The sequence below is a fragment of the Triturus cristatus genome, chromosome 6 (assembly GCF_964204655.1).
Source record: "Triturus cristatus chromosome 6, aTriCri1.1, whole genome shotgun sequence".
Taxonomy (NCBI): domain Eukaryota; kingdom Metazoa; phylum Chordata; class Amphibia; order Caudata; family Salamandridae; genus Triturus; species Triturus cristatus.
The window spans coordinates 1,481,600,519-1,481,626,959 of record NC_140589.1 but is presented as its reverse complement, the minus strand read 5'-3'; the positions used below and the strand labels follow the sequence as shown (position 1 = coordinate 1,481,626,959).

Genomic DNA, 26,441 nt, shown 5'->3' with positions numbered 1-26,441 from the left:
AGTTCACTTCAGCCTGCACCACCCTTATCCCATGGCAGCGCTAAAAATGACATTACCAACACAATTACTAACCATCACACTCCTACAAGTGTGACAATTCAGACTATTTCAGGCCACTCAAAGCTATAACAAAGGTGTGAGTCGCAGGTATTATTCTTTTTTTCAATGCATATTGACTTATTAAACATTGCTGTTGTGCATATCTCAAAATTAGACAGACAGCGCCACCATGTGGTGGACTGTCACTTGAGTCAGTGCTGACAATTAAGTGCTGGTGCTGAGCACCGAAAACCACAGTCTCAAATTAAGAACTGACCCTGTGCTGCTGTCTTCAGATATGGTTTTAATGTGATTCCAGAAGCAGATGCATGAGAGAGACCCCTGGCTGCGGTGCCAGAAGCTCCAATATAATAATCTGCGTATGCGTCTGCAGTAGAGCCAGGCATCTACGTTCTCATAGTAACAAATACCTTACTGGCCCAAGCTGGATGCAGGGATAATTGGATCGGATCAACTTTAAATGCCCTGGCCTTTAGTTCACAAGGCTATTTTAATTGCAGGAAATGGTTTTCTAGTAAAGAACACAATTAGATGCATGGTTTCCTATTTCTATATAAATTACCTCAAAGGCCACTTTCAGCGAATGAACTGATTACTACTAATGCATGATTGGTTCGAATCATCTGTGCTTTAGGACCGGGAGCCTGGGGCTCTTGGGGGCTCTGTGCATGTCTCACCTTTCCTCGCGGGGGTTCATTAGTAAATCTTCGGGTATCATAATTGTTCTGATACGAGATCTGCTCCAGCAGCAGTTTTGGAAGGCGCGAAGCTGTCCTTGGAGTAGCAAGAGGAACTATAAATAAACAATGCAAGAAAAAAATTGGACATTAGTATGTTGGACATCGTTAAAGAATGGAGAAACGCGACTCCTGTTATGGAAATATAGACAGTTAAAGTGCTGAGAGGCGGCATGAAGCAGTCATTGATTGGCACCTAATTATACGGGCCGGGGAACATGGTTCCTTCGTTTGCACCTTTCCGGGCCTCATGCATGTTAATAACACTGTGAGTGGTGAGCGCGTGAGGAATAGCTGAAACCGGAAGTAAGTGCTAGCTGAGCCCTTCACAGCAGGATTTACCTCCCATAGCAAGTAACCAATAGTGGTATAAAACCAGGGGTGTAGCAGGTGCAGTGGCACTGGGGCACAGAGGCCTGAGAATCCCACTGAACCCTGATTATCGCTCTTTTTTTAAACTACACGCACAACAAAACGGGAACCATATTTCTCGCTTGAACTCGAGCCTATGATAAGCCACTATATGAAACGGCATCTATACCTGCCTCAAAGTAGCATTCGCTGGGTGTGTCTGAAGACTATTTTTAGACATTCTTTTTTATGGGGGAGTGCTGCAGTACCAGTGGATGGCCATGTGTGGTGCTGGACTTACTACAGTTGTTTTATTTAGTTGTAACTTACACTCGGATTTTGTGAACAGCCAAAGCTAGTAAACCTACTCAAAGGTGTAAATTATCCAAAAAGTGTAAGTATCCTTGTGAATCAGGCTCATTGCTGTTAATTAGGGAAGGTACATAGGATAGCTATGTCTTTGATTAGCATTTCAGATCCAAAATATAACAATTCATCATCAAAAGCTTAATACTAGGAGAGAAAGTACCATGGGTATTCCATTAATGACAAAGATTAAAGCTCACTATGCAGAAATGGCTAGGACCGTACAGTAATAATGCATTCTCATCAGTAATTTCATTGTAAAGCATGCATAGGTACAATGTAACAGTTGTGTGATATAGGTTTGAAAGAGATATGAAACACAAATATCAATCACAGTTAGCAGTCTCTATGGAATGGCGATATTGACTGAGCCGAACAGAAGGCTTTGAAAGCGGGCATTCACCGCTGTTTTTGCACAAACCCACATAAATACATCTGATTACATTCTAAGGCTTGTTGCTGATGAGGTGATTGAAAGTATGCTCAAAAAGCATGTGTCTGCCTGTGGGGGAAGTATTGAAGATTGTGTGCAGAGAGCCTTACTGCCTTTATATGCTGCAGACATTAACTTCTATTAACCGCCCTACATTATGCGCTCACATCTTCTGCTTAGGTGGACTATTGCCAGGTGGTCAATTAAGACTCCATCAAGCTATAAGCAGAGAGAAATAATGGTAAGTTTACAAGTTCAGCAGAATAACAAGAGACGTAGAGCCCACCATGTTGCTTGAATGCAGTTGAAGCCACTGGCATTAGCCTTTCATAAAACTCAAATGGCATTACAGGGGGCAGGAGGGAGAGATAGAATGACGGTGCTAATAAAGCCATGTGCACCATCAATGCTGCAGGAGGCCTGTAATAACACAGATTTGATAGATCCTTTTCTCCTATAGCTTTTGCTGTTTTCGTTTACTGTGAATAACAGTAATTATTACTACTGTTACCCACTGCAAGGATTTTCACCCTCATACAGTCACCCATGCAGGACTGAATTTGTGACCTGCAGGTTACACATAGATGTATGACCTCATTACTCCACCACAGAGAGTACAGTGAGCTGAATAATATGCAAGCACAACCCCAGTTATTATTAAAATTATTAGTAGTAGTAATGTTTGTATATTCTAGGTTTAGAAAAAAACATATTGAGATAAGTTTAAAAAGACTGACACTGCAAACCAGCACATACTCTTAAGTCAATTTCAAAATACAATCGCACAATAAATAACATGTTGCAGAGCTACACACTTTCATCTCAGAAGTGTTTTTGTAGTACATCAAGTCTGGAGATAGAGCGGTGACTGGAAAGCAAGACCCAATTAAACTTACAGCCCCACAAGTCACTACGGTGAGAACACCAAAGGGGTGATGTTTTCGAGAACACATTGTCAGCGTGCAAAAATAACCTTACGAATATTTTGTGGTACTGATATTAGAATATAAGATTGTGTAAAAGAGGTGAATCGCTGAGAACCAAATATCTCTGTGGAGTATATATTATGGGAAGAAGTAAGGAGAAAAATCCCAATTTTATGTTGGTGAAAGAAGGCAATGGTACAAAACTCCATAGCATTGGCCAAAATGTAACCATAGTTTTCCAACTTAGAATAACATAACAGGTGGATCTGTAGAGCGGGAGATGACCCCAAACGAGGTTTCTTGGTGTTAGTGAGAGATAACAGATGTCTATTGTTACTCAATGGTACTGAGGTTATCAACCTTTTGAAGATGAAAGGTTGAGTGGGCCCCCTGACATTTGAACCTTCGACCATGGAGGTCTAATACATTTTTCCATTGAATCCTCAGTCTGAGTCAAATGGGATACTCTAGTTTTGACTTGATATGATGTTTTGGTCTTTTATTAAGAGTGGCCTGATAATTCCAACGCGGACGGTATCGGGTCGTATAGGAAGACCATAGCTCTACGTGTCAACTGGAGATTTCACCCAGTTCTACCAGGCGAAGTCTCCGGGAGGAATACTGGGAAAAAGCATACAAACATTGGCATGGTGAGTCCGATTTCCAAATGTTATTCCTCAAAAACTCCTAACTGGCGTTATTTCCCTGTCCCCAAATGAATGGGACCCCCGGTAATAGTAACTCTGGGGTTGGCAATTGACAGCAGTTATCACAGGTCCTGCGTACTAAGGGTTCTTGTGTTAAGTAGGTGTTGTAGAACTTACAAGCAATGCCTGCAACACGGGATGGGGCAGAAGCCTGTTATCGTCCTTTACTGAACCTTACTTCGGTACAAAGCTTCACTCAGGGCAGAGGCGTCCTGGAAGCATCCTCTCTGCCTTGGTTACCCAAGAAGGAGCTGAAACAGCCTTGGAGACAAAGCATCAGGCTTAAAAAAGACTCTTCCCATTGCCATGCACGTAGAGACTCCTCAGTGCTGAGACACAAAGACCACAGTGTGTTGACGCCCACGTGCAATCTAAAGGTGCCCACTTCTCTGGCTCAAAATCCTACAAAGTCGCTGCAAAGAGATGTCCTTTTGCATGTGAGGAGCACATTCGAAAACAAACAATATTTGGAACATGTCGCTCCCTGAGGAAGGCGAGTCCATGCTGGCATTCTCTGCGAGACAGCAATAACAGCTTCTTGCAATACAGAGCTTGAACAACAGAATTGGATTTGCAGTCCTGACGTTGTTTGAAGGATTTTTTTGGGCCCTGGCCAAGAAGGATTTTGGGGGTCCCTGTTCGTAACAACTTTGAATTTTATTACCCATTCATGATTCGGAACAAACCTTCAGAAATATAGGGTCCACACAAAACAATTGAAATGTGTAATTTCAGTGGCCCATAACTCCTAAAGATGACATTGAGTAAAGAGAAACAGAGTCAGAAGTGGGCGTGGGTAAGGAAAGAGGTTGAGATGTAGAAATAGGCAAGCTGAGTTAGAGAGACAGTTTACTTTCCCAGGGGACCCCTCGGAAGCTGGGGAACCCAGGGCAATTGCCCACTTTGCCCATACCTCAAAAAGTATCTTCCAATAACCTTACATTTAGAAACTATTGCATTTCTAGAACGCAACCTAATGATGCTCATTTTATCAATATTGGAAAGGTGAAATGTTTTGCCAAAGCTCTCTTGCTGATACCTTACTATAAAGGGAAAAACAGTGCCTCGCCTCCTGGAAACAGGTAAGGGCTATTCCTGAGATAGGAGGACAATGTTTTTCTTTGTAGAAGACACGCTGATGACAGCAGGACCGATCATTTAACAGGGTAAACATTTCTGGACAGTAAGAGGTGTCCACAAGTGACCGATACAAAGCTCATGGGTGCAAATTAAATGCCACTATTGTTCAGGTCATGTGTAACACGGAAGCTAGGCTGCTATGCATTATTTCTAGATGCGCAGAAGTGACTAAACTATTACAAGTTTTGCATCCCTTACTAGTAAATACCAATGATAATGTCAAGATTAATTGGAAAGTCCACAGATATGTTTGATCCAGAACTCGACCAGAACTCGGCCTGCCAAACAATAAAATAATAATTTTGTGCTCACTTATTGCACCACTGTATGATTGTCAGAACACAAAGTGATCTGTCTATTGGCTAGCCTCTTTTTCCACACCATGAAGGCCACTACAATCGGGAGGAGCTTCAGTAGGGTTATGTTCTGCATTAGACCCTTCTCCACTCACCAAGCCGGACACCTCGCTGCGCACCAAGCAATGCCCAATATTGTGTCAAATCCTTACCCGCCTGCTGCGTCGCTAAACAACTCTAGCTGCTCAGCTGTCAACCAGGCCTCCCTCCAGATCAGTGTGCCATTAAAGTCAGTTAGGAAACTTGCCACTGCTCGAGATCCTGCCTCACATCCGCTGAGAAGCGAACGCAGTAGATTTTCTTGGTTAAGCCTTTCGCTAGGCCAGCTAGCTGCCTGGGAAATGCCCTGCCTGCTGGGTGGACCTTACCGGCAAAGTTGAGCTTGCCGAATACCACCTTGTCCAGTGTCAGTTTCACGTCTGTTGCATAGTACACTGGTAGCCTGCACACGCCCTCTGTCGTGTCAAGCTCGATACCAAGGAAGTCAGCCTAGTGGATGGGTCTGTCGTCTTGTTGTGGGCTAGCGGTACCCCTAGCATTCACCCGAACTCCACAAACTGGTTGGGTAGCATTTCGCACTGTCCCATTCCTTGCTTGCCTATGAAAAGAAAGTCATCCAGATAGTGGAGCTTCCCACCCACATGGTGTCTCTCATACCCTACTTACTCCTTAAAGGTGCAAACTGCTTGAAAGTATGAGCAAGAAATTGCACAGCCCAAGGGCAGGCACTTCCTGTCTAAGCAGAATCCCAGTAAGTAGAAGCTCTGCGGTTAGACCGGGAGTAGACTGAATGCAGATTCAGTGCCTGCCTTTGACATCAGTGACGCTCTTCCTACTCTCCTGACTAGGTCAATGGTGGCATCAATTGTCACATATGTGATGAAGCACTGGTCTTTATTCACGCAGTCATTGACTGATTGCATTTCCGGAAGGACAGATGACTTATAAGCCTGAACTGCCCTGGTTCTTTCTGTGCAACAAACCCCAGCAGGTAAACCATGCAGTTGGGAAGCAGCAGGCTCGGGAAGGGATTCACAATTTGTCCTAAAACAGCTCCTTCTATACCTTCTGTCTTGCTACTTCCTCATGTTCCCTTACTGATTTCAAGGTTCTTACTAAATTGGTCCCCCAGCATGCCCACATAAGGAATAACAAACGCTTCCTCGAAACCCTTGGCCAGCAACTTTGCATCCTCCTTTCTGTGGTCCAATGAGCAACTTTCTTAGCCTGCTGATATTGATTGTGTGGGTGCTCTGTATTCTGCCTGTGAGTTGGTTCGGCATCTAGCCTGCCCCCCCTTCCCACTTGGGTTTGATGCCTGTCTCCCCGGTGGAGGGGTACGGAGGGGGGGGTTCACGGGCGCTACTTTTTCTTCTGGGGTCCTCCTTATCGCTTGTTCCATTGCCTTTTTGATAGTCACTGGCTGGGTGTTCCCCCACAGTTCCTACAGACATGCCTGAACTTACAGGACGCGCCCCACTTGCAATCACCTTTGTCAAACTTCCAGCAGATTGCTGCTGCTTCTTTGTCTGGCTTGCCTCCCCAGGTACCTTTGAACTTGCCCTATTGCTGGAATCCACACTGTCGTGGTTTACTGGCTGTGGTGCGAAAGGAATGGCCGCTCCTATAGACAGCCTCCCTGGCAGTTTCCATCACATGCATAAATCCTGCAATATTCTGGTGATCCCATTTTTTCTCTAAATCCTTCGTCATAGCACAGCCAAGCATTTCCCTGGTACATGCGCTCCGTGTCGTGTATCTTTTGCTCGTATACCCAAAGTGCCACTGCACTCTGTGGAAACTTCTCAATTATGACGCCAGCCATAGTTCTAAATGCATGAAGCCAGTTCTTGATTGAGCTTTCCTTCCTAACTTTTCGTGTCTCTTTCTTGTATTCTTCTTTGTCATGGGACACCAGGTCCAACCCCGCCTGCCTGAAATCTAAGCGGGAACAATTGTTGATAAATTCTTTCTGCCAGATCCGTTCCTTAACTGATACCGGGATGAGTCTTGTCAACCCAGTTTCTTTAGCTACCAATGGAGGGTCGCCAGGGATGTCCTGATGTATTTAGAAGGGGACTTCTACAGTCTCCACTTGTCCTGTACCCATTGTTTTTCTTTCACACCGTCACTCCCTGTTGAGGCTCCTGTGATTGCGCTCGCTGCCCCCCTTAGCCGAGCCACTGCAGAGGACCCCAATACCGCCTGCCTACTTATCGGCAGCCCCCTGTACATTGGCTGTGTGACGATCTGTGTCTGAAAATCACTCTTGTCCTGTTCCAGCTGCAGATGCCAGGTGTGGCTCGCTGGTCCCTGTTTCTGAGCCCTGAGGTCCCTGTAACTCGGGGGCATTCTGAGGAACACCCCACGCCCCTGCTAGCCTCAACCCCATGGGAACCACCCAGTAGGCCCTTGCCTATACCAGTAACCTGGTCCCATAAGGGGAAAGGAAAAGGGTGACATCCACATAGACTGGCTGCCCTCATAAGGTGCCTGCCATTAGGACAACTGGGGCAGTAAGACTTGCGCATGGGCCTCTCTATTGCTCTTGTGGTTGTCCTCACTTGCGGAAGATTCATGCTGTGGCGCGCCATTAACTGCAGCAGTTGGTTACTAGCCCACGGTTGTGTTGCAGGGCTCACTGTTGTGGTGCCTTCTACGCTTTCCCGTTGGCCCTGACTGCCTGCTTCACATATGTGCGCGCCTTCAGCCCCCAGTATCCCCTGTGCGTCAAAATAATAAAGCCCTATTTGCGTACTGTTTCTGCGCTGCTGCCTTGTGAACGGTTTCTCCCCGTGCACCGCAGGTGTATCCTTGTACACCCTGGGTGTGTGGCTTTCTGCTCTAACTGGCTCACCCTCACTGTTGGGGAAGGCGTTTGGGGACTTCAGCCTCTGGCTCAGCCTCCCTGCCCCACACTGCCATACAGGTTTCAAGTGCTGGCCCGGGGGTGCCGCCTTCTATCCCAGTTTGTAGGGTCACTGATGTCCCTACACAGTGCAACTGGGCACCGCTGCCCATGTGTGCTCGCTGTCCACTCGGCCTGCTGATGACGTGGCTCCTTGCTCTGTTGCTAGTCTCGGGGGCTGTGTGTCGAGTACTTGACTCATGAATCAGTCCTGTTCCCATGTGTCAGTCAAAGTGGAGGTTTTTGACAAAGAGATATTCACTACAGAAGTCTGAAGAAGAGTTTCTCTCTATAGACAAGGTAGACTCCTTAATGGCATCATTATCCTGATCTGTTCACATTTACCTGGAGTCTGGCATTGTACCAACGAAAGGCAGTCCTGTCACCACCTAGTGTTCTGTAGGGGCTACAAGATAGCCTGTTAATGCAACATAAAAGAAAACTACTAAAATAAATAAAGTAGTGTGGCTCACCAACAACACATGCTGAACAGGCAGCTAACTGTCTTTTATGTGTTACAATCTCCTGCACTGGTCTTGCCTAGAAGCAGGGAGTGCTGCACAATGGGCCACGAGAATTATCACAAGAACATTCCATAGGAGAAGTTACAGACATTGTTGGCCATTATTTAGCAATTTAATACACCCTGAGACTGGTCTTCTTGTGAAGAGAATGAGAAGTGAAACCCCCGAGTTTTCCAGAGTGAAGTGTGACTTTGTGAGGTCGGACTCCCCTTCCTTAGTACGGATGGCACGTGAATATAGGAAAAACACACCAACTAGCCATTATGAGCAGGCGCCCCCCACGCCTAGAGGAGGGGCGCCCTTAGTAGCGCCACGGGACCGAACATCCCACTGGCAGGCTGGATTGAGGAGGGGGACTGGCTAGGCACATTATGGTTTCAGGATGGGTCGAGGATGAAACGAAACCGAATCCCAATAGATTAGGTATTTAAGGCAGTGCCTCGAGGGGATCGTCCTCTTTGTCTCCCTGGACCCTAGCCGCAGAAGCGCCGGAAAAAACAGCCGGGAGTGCGGACATCAGGTTCCGGTCGACGGCCCGAGGAGGGCAACGCGGTTGGTTCAGGAGGGCGGCGTAGTGTAGTACATTGCTGAGTTATTTTGCTTGATACCCGGGGTCGCGTCGGGCATCAATAAATACATACCCTGTGGATATTTCCAGCAGTATATCCACACACTAGCAAAAAAATGATGCAACCTTGTAATACAAAGAAAATAAAATACACAATTTTTTATTATGGGCAGGCGTTAAAAGGAGGTCCTAGTGATATGTTCCCGTAAAAGCTATATTTTTAACGACCATTTGTGAGGAATGGTGTGTCTCGCCACAATAAGCCATAGAAAACAGGTTCAGTAGGATTTGGGTGTTAGAGACATCAGTGTCTAGTACTGTGGGCTTTTGGACACGTACTTTCATGCTGTAGCCTTAATGCACTCGTTCTCGGTGTCTCTTAGGCCAGTGGAGTAGACAGTGTGTCTTAGCCACTAGTGCAAGGAAGGCAATGGGCCTCTGAGGTCTGCTAACCCCCTCTCTTTTGTAGAGGCTTGCGTTTAATTCACACTCTTCTTTGTGAATACAGTTACACACACTTGCTTCAATCCGTGAACTGCATTATGGGTACCAATGGTCTCTCCTTTCTAAAAACAAATTGTTCTCAGCACAGTTATCACACACTGAGCACTTTGATTACTCGTATAAATTATCCATCACTCCTTATGAAACCAAATTGAAAGCGGCTGCGGGTCTGGGTGCAGAAAATTGTGAAGTCTCCCAAAATGCATCAATTTAAAGTATATTGTAACACGATTTTCAAAGAAATATAAACTAAGCTTATGGTTTTTAAAAGTTTATCAATGTACACACTGACACGAACACAGTACACATGCCAGCTATACAATGACAGCTATATTGGTATATTTTTCACAATTCATATGAACAGTCTTATACTACACTATTGCACTGTTAACAATTTCAGAAAGCCTTGAAACTCGTGCTTCTAGTGTTTTTCATTTTTAGATTAGATGTGTTTTTTCTGTCAGTCAACCCCATGCACATTTTATCTGTTCATTCAATAATAGCAAGGTCATGTGCTTATATTCGTTTCCTTATCTGCCCACAGACACACCACTTTTGACATTGTGTTAGATGTTAAAATGTGAACCCAGCAAAAAAGTCAACTGAACCCAGCTGCAGCTTTTCGGTCAAAACTTTATTGTTATAATCTCTAAATCTGAAAAATGTAAAGGAAATGGACTCTAATGGGCAGATGTATTATTTGTTGGAACAATGAAGCACAGCAAGAAAATAAGTTACTTACATGTAACCGTAGTTCTCCAGCATTGGAATCTTTCACAGATTCACATACTTGAATCATTCTCCGTCATCGAAGTAGGAGTCCCATGGCATCATAGAAAGCAATAGTCATAGGTACACATAGAAGTCAATGTCACAAGACATTCACTTTAAAAGCTTATTAACATAATTTAAAAAGACCCAAAGTCCAGCCAATAAGGCGACAGCCCCCTTTAGAACCCTCACCACAGAGGCTCCAGGCCCTCAAATTTTCCGGCACAAATGGGATGAAGTAGGAAGAGAAAAAAGGGAAGCCTATATTGGGAGGAGAGTGGATTGCATGCGGATCTAAGAAAGATACCAATACTGGAGAACTGCAGTAACAGTTAGGTAACTTATTTTCCTCCTCAGTATTGGATCTTTAATAGTTACACATGCTTGAATCAGAATAGTTAGCAGTTAGCATTTGCAAATAACAACATTATAATTTTATTGCGCTAGGTGGGAAAGATAGAATTGTCTCACCTCATTGAAACAGTTAGCGCAACACAGCTTGTCCCACAGCCACATCGCTTTTGTCAGAGGAATCGAGGCAGTAATGCTGGGTAAAGGTGTGCCCGGTGGATCATGTTGCTGCTCAGCATATCAGCTGAATAGGCACACCAGCAAGGAGAGTCTTGGTAGTAGACACATCTCTAGTAGAATGAGCCTTAACTTTGGGCATCAAGGGCTTTCCTGATTGTCTGTGACAGAATTGGATGGCAGCTGTGATCCACCTTGCTATACTTTGCTTCGAAACTGGGAAAACTGTCTGTATATTTCCATAGGTCACAAATAAGTGATCCGTTTTGGGGAGTTGTTTCGTTTTGTGTAAGTAGAATTTGATACACCTTTTAATGTCTAGGGTATGCAGAGATTTTTTCGTCATTGTCTGAGGATTGGGGAAGAATGTCCTAAATATTATGGGTTCATTAAGGTGGAAATCTGAAGGGACTTTTGGTATGAACTTCGGATTAGTTCTTAAAATGACACTGTCATGTTTAAATTGAATGAACGGTTCTTTGATTGTAAAAATATTTCCCTACTGTTCTCCATATCTCAACCTGTGGAAGCCCCACTGTCCTTATTCCCACTACTGGAATGGCTCGGGTGTTCCCAAGTATGTAATGTATCTTTCCATTGTTCTGCAATTGGGTGTTGTTGCAACCCCTTCACCTCTTTTGTATGCAACGCTCTTCCCTATGCCCCAGCCCAGTTGGTCACCTCCTGGCTACAAACATTTAGCTGTGGCCCAGTGGCTAATTTTCCACGTCATTGCTATTCGCCTTTTGGTGAGCACCAGAGCCAGATCTATAAACCTATTTCCCACTTTGCGCTTGGGTGGGCGGGGGAAAAGTCCCAGTAGGCAGACCTCCATGGTGAGACTGAGTGTACGCCCCAGAGCGGAATTATTCTTGGACAGGACTTCATGCCAAAAAGTGCGTCGTTTCTCCCAGTACCAAGGTCATATGTATGAAATCTGTATTCACCTGATTGCATCTCTGGCAGGTTCTTGGTTCCCCTCTGAAGGTGGCGAAAATACGATGTGGTGTCAAGTAAGTCATATGTATATAGTTAAATTGAACATACTTCAACCGCGTATTGCGGGATATTTTCTTAGGAGACTCCAGCACTCAACTCCACTCTTAGTTATTAAGTTCCTTGTCCAAGGAGGGGGGAGGGCAGGGGGGGGGGGCGCTAGAGGGCGCCAAGCAAGATGGCCGCTCTGGTGTGAGGCTCCTGCTGTTCGGGCTCACATCCGCCTGATATTTGCGTTATTCTCGGCTGAAAATGACATCATAGGCAGTGGTAAATTGGAGATCTCTCCCTTTGCTCCGGAGCTGGGCTCCACAAGATGGCGGCAACCATGCGGCCCGGGGAGGAGAGGTGCTCACTACACAAACAAAACTTTAATCAGCACTGAAGTGAGAGAGTGGCGCAAAAGCGTGTCTTGAGCTGCCTCGTCGCGTTAGATGCCAGATGCTCATTTAGCCCGGTTTCCTTCACACTGCATTCTGGTACACAAAGTCTTTAATTAGGAACATAAAATACAGATACCGAAATAAAGAGAAAGGGCATATCTAGGTGACCTATTACTTTCACAATAACTTCTAAGAGTTTATCAAGGTCATCAAAAAATACTATGTGTGTGTGCGAGTGGACCAAGAAAGTCGTAAAAGAAGTTATTAAACGAAACCGTGCTTTGAATTTTACAAAACAAACTATTTACAAGATTATGCAGTAGAAACCAGGAAATGTAAATCAGTGGATCTCATGTACAGAAGGCACCAAAGCACGTCGTGCCTGCAGTAAGAGAAACTGGATAAAGAAAATAGTGCTCACAGTCTAAATAACATGTAGGAGAGGAGGCTGTCTGCCGAGGAGCGGGCGGGAGTTGTGGCGACTGGAGGGGGAGACTGCTGCCCGCCGACTCTGCCCGCGACTGTGCTCCTGCCCGCCATAGATGACACCAGCGGGACTTGCGGAGGAAGCCGAGAGAGAAGACCTGGTGGGGTGCGCGCGGATGCTGAGTGCGGCCTTGAGATCGGAAGGGCTCCCGGTGCTGCCTGATATACGGTAGGAGAAGCGGACTGGTGCCTATTCGTGGGGGGTGAGGGGAGCGGCCGGTTGCCGCGGTGCGGAGGCTGTGCCCTGCTGCGGTGGCCACGGTGCCCCCTACCCTCTCTCCACGTGGACTTGACTGCCTTGGGAGCTATCAGCGGACTGCGGGAGCGCCCTCGACCATCCGGGGGGGATAGTGCTCCCGGGCCCCTGCAGGAAACTCCTCGGGTGGGCCCGAGACTTGTTGCTTCCGGCAGGGTACCTGCTGCTAATACCGGAATGATAACGCTGGAGGAGCGCGCAACTGGGGGGTCGGGACGTCTGGCCCTGGCTTTGTAAATCAGCACTCCTCTGCCCTCTGAGAGGGGGACCGGGAAGAGTGAGGCACATATTGGTCTGGGGGGCCCTGCCTGCGGAGATTTGTCCCTATTAAAATAGGCTGAACTGTTGATGCTGCTGAGAGGTGGGGAACTGAAAGCTGGCGCCCCCCCCCCGTCTGATGGAATTAATAAGGGGCTGTGAGAGAACCGAGGGCTGTTGGACACGGCGCTGCAAGTGGGAACGCGCTGCTGCCGGTGGAGGCTGGTCCTGGGCGTTGCTGCGCCGGAACTCTTCCCTGGCTGACCGCAACTGGGACGCTGTGCCATTAGGCTGCCCGGGCGCTGAGGATCCAATACTGAACTGAGCATCACATAGCAGATCTGGATATGCTATCTACTCGGTGAGACAGTGAGCGACCGGGGGTGCGCGGACGTTCCCCCCTTTCCGATTGCAAAGGTCCAATATCACGCATCTCAACTTAAAACGATGGGGAAACCGGACGGCTGCCAGCCAGAGCTGACCTTCGAAGTGCGAAAGACTACCCGTTCACAGGCAGAGCAGGAGGATGATCACGTGGAGTCCCCACCGCCTTCCACCGCAGGTTTAAAGGAACTCCTGATTGTTATGCAGACCAGCTTAACCTCCATCGAATCCAAGATGGACTCTATGAATGCCCGACTGGGCGGGGTTACGCACAGGGTGGATAAAGACGAGGACCAGCTGATGGAGGCGGAGCGTCGTATATCGGACCTCGAGGAGACTGTTACCGCCACCACTTCCCAGACTACGGACATGGAGAGGGCTCTCAAAGCAATAGCAGCTAAGAACGAGGATTTGGAATCCCGCTCTCGCCGCAATAACCTCTGAATCCATGGAATTTCTGAGACGACCGCTACTGGACGGATGGAGGACTTTGTTGAGCGCCTACTGGTCACGCTGTTTGGGAGGGAGGCCTTCTCGCTGGTCTTGGTGGTGGAGCGGGCGCATCGCACCCTGTCTGCACGACCTGTCCCAGGTGCAACCCCCCGGCCAATCATAGCCCGGATGCTCAATTATCGGGACCGGGACGCTGCCCTCCGCTTGTCCAGAGAACGTGAGCGGCTCCGGTTTGAGAGAATGGAGGTCTCCCTCTACCCCGATTTCACCATGGCCGTCCAGGAACAGAGGAGAAAGTTTATCCAAGTCAAAAAGAAATTGCAGCAGCTTAATCTGCCTTATGCTATGCTCTGCCCGGCCCGTCTTAAAATCACGCACTTGGGGAAACAGATGTTTTTCAATACCCCTCAACAGGCACACAACTTCCTTAAAAGCTTGCCAAGACAGCCGGCTGCCCGCGCCTCTCCTCCCCATCCCCGGGAGGAGCATGGCGGTGCCTCCGACATAGAGTGACGACTTGCCATACCGGCCCTACAGTGACTGTTGCATAGCGGACAAGAACTTGCCATCACGATATGTTTTCTCTGGCAGCATTCACTATGTTGTGGCGGCTGGGCATTGAGGGGAAGAACTGCAAACCAGACACCGAGCAAGATGGTTTGTATTGACTCCTGTGGCTGGCTCCCCCCTCCTGCCTGGCGCTGCTGAGCCTGCAAGGGACTGGCCGGGAAGTCTGTGGTAAGTTCCCTGTTTCAGCATTGTGACCCGCCAGCTGGTAATGACTTTATCCTGTAAGAGCGGTTATATTTTCGCATTGGTCACCCATTAAGCCATAGACTGAATATATGACTTGGCACGAGATGACTTTCTAATGATGCCCGAACGCCCTCGCTTCTTTGCGAGGAGGCTTTAGACGCCCTCTGGAACCCACCCATTAGGTGAACCCTACCTACTGTTAGTAATCTTTGGCTGGGGTAGGGAAGTTCAGTTGTTTGTTTTTTCTCCCTCAGTCTGGTTGGTTTGATGGAAGAGAAAGTGTCTCTCGAGACATGGTATTGTGGGGGTGGGGATGGAGGGAAGGGGACCACGGCAGGATTGGGCTGCTGATGTGGGAGGGGGGAAGTTAACTTGTTGCCACAGACCTGAACAGAATAATGACTTGCCACATGACCCTGGACATTGGACCCTGGTGACGAAACCGCTTTGCCGCTTCTATTTGCTATACACTGCTGCCGAAACTGTTTTATTATGTCTGTCGCTGTGACTGATCCCCCGAATCGTCCGACCTGCAGATTCCTCACATGGAATGCGCGAGGGCTGGGTGACCCGCGCAAGCGCCGTCACATCTTGGGGTATTTAGACCGTCATAATATACATTGTGCGACGTTGCAGGAAACCCATTTTCATCCTAGCGCTACCCCTACATTTGCATTTCGATGGGCTAGCTATGCCAGTTTCTCTTCCTATTCCTCGTATGCCAGAGGCACGTGCATTCTCGTGAAGAAAACTCTCCCATACACTCCTATAGGGTCTCTGGTAGACAAGCATGACCGCTATTCTATTGCCTGGGGCAGACTAGCAGCACAGACCTTTACATTTGTTTCATGTTATATGTTATGGGCCTAATTCCGATGATCCCGAATTTTTTAGACTACTCTGGGGTAAAATCCTGGAAATAAGCTCCACACACCTGCTATGGGGAGGAGATCTAAATGTCACCATTGCACCTGCTCTCGACCGCTCACTTCCGCAACCACGCCACTGGTCCGTATCCCAATCCACTTTAAAATCGATCGTTGATGATCACGATCTCGTTGATGCGTGGCGCCATATGCACCCGTCACAGAGGGAAGGGACTTGCTTCACCACTGCCTGGGCATCCTGGTCCAGAATCGACATGTGGCTTATCACTAAAGGGCTTATCCCATGGCTGACACATACCCTCCATCTCCATCGCACGTACTCCGACCATTCCCCGGTGCTCATCGTTCTCACCCCCCCCCGCATGAAAGCTCTCCATTCTTGAATTGGCGTTTGAATCCACTTTCCCTGCTGGACCCAGTTTTTAAACAAGAACTTGAACAGGAGATTACAGATTTCATTTCACGTAACAAAAACTCGGTCGGACACTACTCCACGATTTGGGAGGCATTTAAAGTAACTATTAGGGGCCTGTGCATTGCTAAGAGCGGGGGGATCCTGAAAGATTTCAGGGCCAGACTGCGGAGGCTTGAGGGCGATCTCAAACACATCAAAACGACATTACGTACAGCGCCAACACCTGAACTGCAGGCACGATATCGAAGTACACTAGATGAATACCAAAACACTAAGGAAAGCGAGTGTAAACTCGGGGGAAAGTACTTTAGGGCGCGCCAGTGGGGGGAGGGAGACCGGCCGGGTAGGGTGTTGGCGTCCCTAATCCGGCCCCCGCTGTTCACTCTACTGAGTTTGAGTCCTTCTTTGAAGACACTGCGATTGCGTGGTTGGGGGATAGCCAATGGGAATTTTTGTTACGTCATCACGAGGATGAAGAGATGACAGCCGCAATAATGCAACTCTCATCCGGGAAGGCGCCGGGGCCGGACGGCCTCCCGGCGGAATTTTATAAAAACCTTTCATCACCTGCTCATCCCGATTTTGCGCCATGTGTTTGAGGAGGCTAGGGAGGCCGGAGTTCTCCCTCCCTCAATGCGAGAAGCCCACATTATTTCCATACCCAAGCCAGGGAAAGATGCAACGTCTTGCGATTCATACAGGCCCCTTTCCTTAATAAACGCGGACGCGAAAATCCTAGCTAAATTAATTGCTAACCGTATCAGCACCCTGATGACTGCACTGCTTCTTCTGGACCAGTCGGGTTTTGTACCTACCAGAGGTACCTCCCATAACTTGCACACGCTGTTTGCGCTACTGCAGGACATGGACCCGGAGACCAAAGCCGCAGCCATATTCTTAGACGCCACAAAGGCGTTTGATTCCCTGGAGTGGGACTACCTTGCCTTTGTGCTGCAGCGGATGGGATTTCCCCCCCCCTTTTTGGCTTAGATCAACCTGTTGTACTCGGGCCTGCAGGTACGGGTCCTTATCAATGGTGCGAGATCAGCTCCCTTTGCGATAACCAGAGGCACATGACAGGGGTGCCCTTTGTCGCCCCTTCTATTTGCTATAGCCATCAAACCGCTGGCGGCTAAAATCAGGCAACATCATCGGGAACACGCACTGGTCTACCCGGCGAGACAAATTTTAATATCATTATACGCGGATGACTTGACGCTATACTTGCGTGACCCCGACGAAAGTCTTAATCCAATCCTCCGGATAATGATACTATTCGGGAGACTATCGGGAGTGAGGGTGAATTGGGGGAAGTCTCAGATTTTCCCCCTGACTGCCTCCACCCCGCGGTTTGAGCCTGAGTATCATTTGGCTTGGAATGCAGAATTGGTTACGTATTTGGGCATCCGCGTCTCCCGCTGTCGGGAAGAGTTGATGAGGGACAACTATGGCCGCTTATTGGACCAATTGATGGATAAAATAACCAGATGGATTGCGATGCCCTTGTCAATGGCCGTCAGGTTGTCTTTGGTTAAGATGGTGATCTTGCCTAAGCTTCTCTACCTGTTTACTAACATACCTTACGCTCCGAGCCGTCATTTTTTTCAAAGTATTAAATCTCAGCTGATCAGATTGGTGTGGGGCGGGAGGCAGCCCAGACTGGCGTGGGAAGTTCTCACACGTCCCTTTGACGCTGGAGGGCTGGAGGTCCCTGATATGGAATTATATTTTAGCTGCACTCAGGCTCATTTTGCGGCATATTGGGTACACCCCCACCCATACATGCCTCATCTGGCGGTGGAGGATGGGTGCATGGGCCCCACTCCCTACTCGGCGTATTTGAGCGCCCCCACTGTACCCAGACACCTGGCTTCCACTACTGTCCAATGCACCATTCGTGCTTGGTGGGACTTGGCGCAGAGACCCCAAAGCCCCATATTATACTCACCTTTAGCACCTCTGCGGGGACGGCGCGATATCCCTGTTACCCAGGAGGGGGGATGCTGCCGGATGCTACGGAAGCTTTCACGGCTCACTTGGGGACAACTATACACACGAGGGACCTTTTGCACTAGCGGGGAATTTTTTGGGACTTCCTCCCCCACTCCATTGGAACGCTTCTACTATGTGCGACTTCGACAAGACGTTTGTGCCCTTACACCTTGCTTCCGACTCAAACTGCCGGTCATGGTCCCCCTGCATGTCCTGATGCAGCAGGATCCCCCAGAGCATGTAATCTTGCGACTGTACACCACTACACAGAGGGAGGGGGAGAGAGAACCCGTCCCAGCCAAGGCCAAGTGGGAGGAAGACATGGGACACCCCCTCATGGAAGAACAGTGGTCTTTCTGCTGTCGGCACACTGGTGACATCTCGGCTAATAGCAGATTGCGACTCATACACTATAGATATCTACATCAGCTTTATTCTACACCCGCCCGGCTGCACTGTCTCCGGCTGCGCGACAATGACCGCTGTGAACGCTGTGGAGCGGAGGGTGCGGGGTTTGGACATTTGGCGTGGGATTGCCCATTGATCTGGACATATTGGGGGGAGGTCTTCGGTGTGTTGGATGAGATGACTGGGGTGCATGTACCTGATTCCCCCCTTGTGGCGCTCTTGGGGTACACTGACAAATTACCTGTAAAGATCCGGAAATACACTTCACTGGCTCTTCTGTTAGCAAAAAGGCAGATTTAAGGAATGGATGAACGATCTTATACTTTTTCAAGATCAGCTTCACACTTATGCTGAACTTATGCCACCTACAACCCGCCCACGGGACATTTGGGCCCCTCTGCAAACTTATCTCCTGAAACGCACTGAGGCTGGTGACATAGCCTCGGTCCGACCGCCGGAGAGGATGGGAGAATGCGAGGGAGAGGGGCACCGAGAAGGGGTAGCTTCTGTTAGAGATAATGTCCAGGATGGGATTGCGCAAGCTGGGGGCTTGGGGGCGGCGAGAGAGTGGGACGGAGATACATAGAGGGGAATTGTTGCAGCGAGGGTCGAACTAACTGCTGAGCGGTGGCAACGGAACTGTGACCTCTTCAGGGTTTTTCGGGATGTTTGAAGTTGGTTAAAGACCTATTTAGTTGACTGCCTAACTTGCATGCCCCCTGTACGCGGCCGGCCCGATGGGTTGTAGGCGGCTGGCTGTGATCTTTCCCATACCCCCTCCGTTATGAACTCATGCGAGATGCAGTGCCGTCCCGATGGGATGTTGGCACCCTGCTGTGGTACCTTTGCAATCAGTCAATAAAGGTCTAGTTTAAACCAACAAAAAAAAAAAAAGTTCCTTGTCCAAAATCCTCTCCCATTTCCCCGCAGCTTTGGTAGCGGGTGAGGGATGCCTCAAGTAATGATGCGTAAAACCATTTAACTTGGTACCCAGCTGTTCCCAGTGAATGTAATACCACATGTGTTTCTGGCTCTTCTTTACCTACTTGATGGAGAATGAAAGGTCAGTCTCACAAATTACTACACTTCAGAATACCCTCAAGACAGTACTCTGGGGGGTGACTTATAACCATTGCAGCCAAAATTAAAACAGACAGGAGTGCAAAGTGCAGAAAACTTGAGAAGGTGCACGATCTCGAGGCCCAACACAAGGGCACATGCTCCCGTAAGTCGTGGCGCTAACTTACAATAGCAAGGTAAAACGTAACTCTCTAGATTGGGTGACTGCAGAGTATGCATTATTGTGCACCACACACAGACATTGTACTGGAGGACAATGCAGACAAACTTCTAACTTGCAAATGCAGGGCAAAACAGCAGAGAGAGTGTGGCGCAAATCACCCCCACACAGGGGACACAGCGCACACTGCGGAGGGGATAGCAGAGGCATTATGAATATACTACTCCACGCTCTATACCTCAGATCCCTTCCTCAATACGGCTACACAGACATACATGGATGTGATTCCACTGCCATCCTTCATGACACAACAATCTGAAACACTTGAAGAAGACATAAAGGTAGAGGAAGTCATAACCAGCATCTCAAAAGTACGTATTGTAAAAGCTCCAGGCCTTTATGAGTCATAGCAGCCTTTTGCAAGACAAAACATTCTGCCCCAAAATACCAGCCATTCTATTATCAATCGATGCTGAGAATGCATTTGATAGAGTCCAATGTCCCTGTAGGTTCTTGCTAGGTGTGGAGTGGGCCCTAAATTCCAGAGATGGGTGTTTAGCGGCTATACCCATCCTGATGCACGGCTGCGAGTCAATGGCACGACTTAGATACAGAAAATAACACAACAAGGCTGCCCTCTGTCTCTGCTTCTCTTCGCCCTTTATATGGAATCCTTAGCTGCAGCAATACATAGAAACCCCCTAATTACAGGGGTCACATTTGGCAAAACAGAACATAAGATAGCATTCTACAAAGATGACTTCCTTTAGACACTCACCAACCTGCTAACCACATTCCCAGCCCTACTCTACAAATTAAATATCTTTGGTCTTGTGTCTGGGTACAAGGTGAACACGCAAAAGTCGCAGGTCTTGGCACTCAACCTCTCCGGGGCAGAGACAGGTTGCCTTCCAAGAGCAGTGCCCCTTCTCCTGGGCACATTGACATGTCACTTACTTGGGCATTAAGCTCTTGCCAACAGTCAAGCGTACAGCGCATCAGAATTATGCCAATCTTCTTCACACAGTCCGCAGGGGCCTTCAGAGCTTGCAGATTGAGGGACTCTCACATATGGGATGCATAGTGGTGGTTAAGAGGACCTTGTTGCCGAAAATGTTATACTTAACACAAGTTCTTCCCCTACAACCGCCCCTGGGAACACTCCCCATGATGCAGGGACTGCTAGAGGGATTTATTTGGAAAGAGAAGAAAATCCAAATGCCGAAGCGACAACTATATGCCCCCCAGAAGAGATTCCCGGCCTCAAGCACTACTACACATCCACATTTTGCACTACTTTGTAGAATTAGACTGTAAGACCTCTGAGAAGTATTGGTGCCTTATGGATCAGTCGGTCCATATGCATAAGATTCCTTGGTTTCTCAAGAGGCACAGACCATGGGAGTACATAGTTCCCAAAAAATGCAGGCCACCATGGCGGCCTGGGATAGCGCCACTCTCACACTGGGTCTGACGTCCATGCCCTCCCCAATGACCCGTATAGTAGACAGCCCCGATTTCCTGCCAGCCAGGGACAGGAATTATTTCCTGACTTGGCAGTTAGCAAACTGCAAGCGTGCATGGGACTATTTTGCAGCTAGGCAGGCTATCATAGCTCCATGAGCTCCATAGCTCTATGGGACAAGGACACGGTTCATGATTATGGGTCATGGCTACACAGGCTTTGGAATTTGCTGGGAATGTAAAAGATTTAAGCAACAATTGAGGCAAAAGAGGCCTGAAGCAACTTGGGGCCATGCATCAAGTACCTCAAGACTATAGAGAATGTAAGTGTCCCAGATATCTGAGGGTGCTCTGCCTTACCACTTCAGATACTACTGTTTAACACTGCATCAGTGGCGGCTCCTTTGCTAAGGCACAGGAGCATCGCCCCACTGCTTTTCAGCAGTGGAAGGAAAAATAAAATGATAATAACTGAAAGTTATTATCATTTTATTTTTTCTGTTGCAGACGTGGCAGCTTTGCCAGGTGGGGCGGGGCTGCTCTGCTGACACAGCAGGGGAGGGAATGAGTGGTTTTCACTCCCTAAGGCTCCCTGTCCCCGTCTGAAGGCCGAACCATGGCTCTCAGACCAATCACAACGCTGCATTTCCGCATTGTGATTGGCTCAGGGGAGCCTCAACCTGGGTGCTTCCTGTGCCTTGTTCTGGCCTGAGGAGAGACGTGACGAGGAGGACGTGGCGAGGGAGGACGCAGCGAGGAGGGAAGTTGAATTTTATTTTTTATTTGCCCTCCCCTTCTCACCACCACTGATTCGTGCCGGCCGCCACTGCACTGCACACCATTCCCTGCATGCAACATCAGGTGTATGGGCAACATGCGCGCAACATCAGGACTATGGGCAACATACCAGACCCGCTGTTAGGCTAGCCTGCAATGGGAAATGAAAACACAGAACAAAAGCAATGGAGAGTGGTGTGGGAGGCGTTGTTTGGAGGGGGTGAGGAGGATACATGCCCCAGCTGGAGAGAGGGGCCTCATTTCCTGTTCTTCCTTTTAATTGATTAAGCACCACCCTGTTTATCATGACCACCGGCCTTTGGATGTAAGTTGTATTGCACTGTACACGCATATACAGTTTTAAACCTAAAATACAGACCTCACTGAAAGCTTTGTCTTTGTAAGGTTTCATTTTGGGACACACCATGTGATAGAAATTGTACTGAGCTAGAGGAACAGGTCTGATCTATGTGGAACAACTGATATTGTTGAGAGAATTCATGTAGCTGCATAATGTAAACCCTATAATTCACTTTTTCCATCAACCCGACTGTATTAGGCCTACAAGCAGTACGAAAAAATAGTCTGGCTCTTTGCTGTCCTGCTCAACGCTGGAGACATTTCATTTACAATTTCACAGGCGAGATCAAAAGGGCCTTTCTCTCCTAAACCGATCTATACCTGTGTGCAAGAACCCAGGTGAGCTAATCTGTAACTACAGGGCACGGTTAGAATAACCCGGTGTCTATTCAGCCCAATATGAAAATGGTCATTAAAAACACATATTATACTGTTTTAAGTTTGTCTAACCAGGTCAGTGACACAGTGTATCGTGCACTTTTAAATCAGCAACAATTTTATTTTCCTTTTACCACCAAGGTTCATTTGCGCTTTCTAATGACTAGATTTCGTTTAAGCATCATTGCACTTTCTTGTGGCTTTTCCGATACAGGGGGGTTGGTGTGTGAGACTTCCCCCCCTGCCCATGTAACAATGTAGCCCAACATAGTACAATACACCTTATGCTTTTTTGCACACTCTATAAAGATCCAAGAGCCTGCTTTGTTAAGCCTATTTTAAGGGATATTCGTCCCTGCTCTTAGAAAGAGGGTTTTAATGATTTTTTATTGAATCTACTTAACCTGGTATTAAATTTTGTGCACTGTTTTCTAAACCTTGTGTAGAAATTTGTATTTTAAAATGAATGTATGATTTTATGTAAACTTTTATGGCTCATTTGAATCGATAAAGTTACTTGACTTGACTTGACTTAGAATGAATGTATTCTGAGGGGCAGAGGCCAAGGTAGGGCACCTTAGAAATATTTCTTAAAATATACCTTATAAAGCAATTAGACATATTCATAGGAATCAAGTATATGCTCTCGCTTGTTCATGAGCTTTCAGGAAAAACTACGTCTTTAGAGCCTTATATTAATATCTAAGCCATTCAAAGAATGTTGGAAATATAAAAAGTAGTTAAGAACATTTCAAAATTAGGCTGGAAAAAATAAAATCATTAGGTATTGTGAAGTTCAGAAATAGTTCCGACAGGGTATTCCTCCACATGTATACCCTGTTGCTAAACTCTAAATCAGACCATTAATCTAACACTCTTGAGATAAACTGCCCACCTTCCACTGGAAATAGACCACACACGGGTGTTATAAAGATATAGTTAAAACAACCCATGGCACCTGCCCTCTGATAGTGCTACTGGGTGGAGTCAGGTGTGATTTTTGGGTCTATTTGGTTTATTTACCCAATGTCTGATTTACATTGAGATGATGGATTGAATGCTCTTTATATGTTGAATAGACACACACATACAAACATACACATAGACAATCTTCATTCTTATCTAGGTAACTGGATCGTTTCCTACAAACAACGATCAAACAAAATACATAAATTGTAAAGTCTTTCTCACTTTTGTAGACTAAACTCATTAGAAAAGTGAGGATCCTCAGTGCAGGTTTCACAGCAGTGAACTGGATCAGAAAATGTCTAAGTAACAGGAGACAATGTGCCTGTAAACTCGATCCACTCTCTGGACAGATCATGTCTAGCAGAAGAAGTCACACTAGAGTCCACACTTTTCGATACCTTTTCCAGGCACATTGCACAAGACTGGAAGGAAGATATAGCTGTCTGTGGATGATACACTAAAAGAGTAGACAAATGGAAGGATGTAAAAAAACTAGAGGGTTCCCACAAGTGATAGATACTGTTCAATGAAGCTAAGGTTAAAGTTCCTCATCAGAGCGGGAAAAGCCTTGGTAGCAGTCTGCAATCAGGGGAGCGCACCAGAGGCTATCATACAGAGATGTGTGCACTTTTTCATGCAATGACCTCAAAGCTTCAAAATAGAGGGGTTACACAGTCAGAGAAGTAATAGTAAATGACGGGTTGCATACGTAGTAGTGTATATAAATCACCTAAAGGAAAGAATTCATTTGTAAATCACATCTCTGAAGGATAAAGGGGGCATCTGATGGATGGTTTATGCCTGCTCTCATAATAGCAAGGCTTTCCATGCATTCTATAATCCCAGCAAGTTCACATACGTGGCAATTGTCTTTATGTTTTGTGCCTATAAGTATAAAGTATTTTACCAGTACTGATCAAGAGGGACTTATCCGACTTCTAGGTATTTGTTGCTTTAGGAATTATTTAGACAATGATAATTTGCAAACTGTCATTGTGTCTTTGCTCTGCTGTCTCTTGCATAAATTCTCATTCGGATCAAGCATTTTATATTTTAAAGATTTAGGGCCAGATGTAGGTAACTTCAATTTAGCGAGTCCTTAATAGCGATTTTCACCGAATCGCTATTAAGGACTCGCTAAATGGAATGTAGGTAGGAATCGCTAAAATATTAGCGATTCCTTAACATTCCTTAATAACGAATCGGCAATCGGGATTCGTTATTAAGGAATAACTACCCATTCATTCCTATGGGTTAGGAGGCCCATAGGAATGAATGGGAAGATATTCACTATTAGCGATTCGGTATTACCGAATCGCTAATAGCAGGAGCTATTTCAAGGGTGCCAGGGTGTCCAAAGGACACCCTGTTGCACCCCTGAAATGTGCATGTGTGCACTTGTGGCGCACATACATGCCCTAAGGGCATGGATGTGTGCCACATGGCACATTTAAAAAAGCAAAAAAGTGCTTTTTCAAAGGAAATCGCTACTTACCACCAACTTGAAGTTGGTGGTAATTAGCGATTCCTTAAGGCTGAAGTGCACTATTTTTAGTGCTACGTACATTGCATTTAAGGAATCGGTATTTCCGATTCCTTAAATGCAAGAGCAAAATAAGGAATCGCTATTTTGCGATTCCTTATTTTGCAAGTAGGTTTCAACTCACCTACATTGCACTCAGCCAAATACCGGTTGGTAACGCAGAAATTCTGCAAATTTCTGCGTTACCGCTCGGTATTTGGCCACCTACATCTGGCCCTTAGTGGTGCAAAATGCAAAAGTTAACATGTGGACTTAAATATTGTCTATGTGAAGAATGATAAGAATATAGAAAGGTCTTACCTATGCCTGTCACAGGATCTTTGTTTTGCGCACGGGCAGACAACGAATAGGGAAGTCTCACGAAATCACTTCTTTGAGTTGTTTTCATGTCATATGGTGGTTTCTGCAGAGTTATGCTGGGTAGTGCACTTGGCCACCAGTGTACCTTTTAGAGAAAATAATAAACACAATCTACGTGTATATTCTGAGTACAACATACTGCAGATAGCACACAATGTTGTTGTAGAGTTTTTCAAAACATAAACAATGTTCAAATATTGTGTGAAAATTATTTTTCGGAATGTTTTAGTTTTAATGCTACATAAAGTTGTGACAGATGAATTTATGAGGTTGCACCTGAAATGAGTTTTTTAGGTCACTGAGAAGAGTAAATAATGATATGAGTAGTCGTTGTACAATTTTGTCTGGCATGCTTTTATTACAAAATTGATGCATTTGTTTTCGCGTTTTGTTTTACTCCTCCTGCCCATTTCCCCTCTCAATCCGTGTCCCCGTGCAAAGCTATCCCTGCCCTTCTTTCCACAGAGCATCGAGCGCATGATATCACTATTCTAGCGGTATACATCTTGTTAGAAAGCGTGTATTGTGAATGAGGCTTCCATGATGTATCCAAAGTATAATTTTCAAGGCCTTTCGCTGGAAGTTCAGGAGAATATGTGTCAGTTCTATTAGCTATTGGTTCAGAAATGTTTCATATAGCCCACTATAGCAGGCTATACCATCCATTAAAGGCCCGCTGCAGCATTAAAGGCCTGAACTGAAGGCTCGAGCCTTTAATAAGGGAGCAGGCCTTTAATGGCTGATATAGCCAAGCTACGGCAAGCTATAATGCTATTAGAACATTCCGTCCCATGAGG

General features: G+C 46.7%; 1 protein-coding gene across 1 annotated transcript in view; it reads right to left on the bottom strand.

The window, feature by feature from the left end:
- The window catches only part of CIMIP6 (ciliary microtubule inner protein 6), a 139,056-nt gene that overhangs the window by 18,525 nt on the left and 94,090 nt on the right, over window positions 1-26,441 (bottom strand). Inside the window, exons 3-4 of the mRNA XM_085609357.1 lie at window positions 25,585-25,729; window positions 738-853 (exon numbers count right to left, since the gene is read on the bottom strand). Of these exons, the coding sequence (XP_085465483.1) occupies window positions 738-853; window positions 25,585-25,729 (261 nt within the window). The remainder of the gene's footprint in view (window positions 1-737; window positions 854-25,584; window positions 25,730-26,441) is intronic.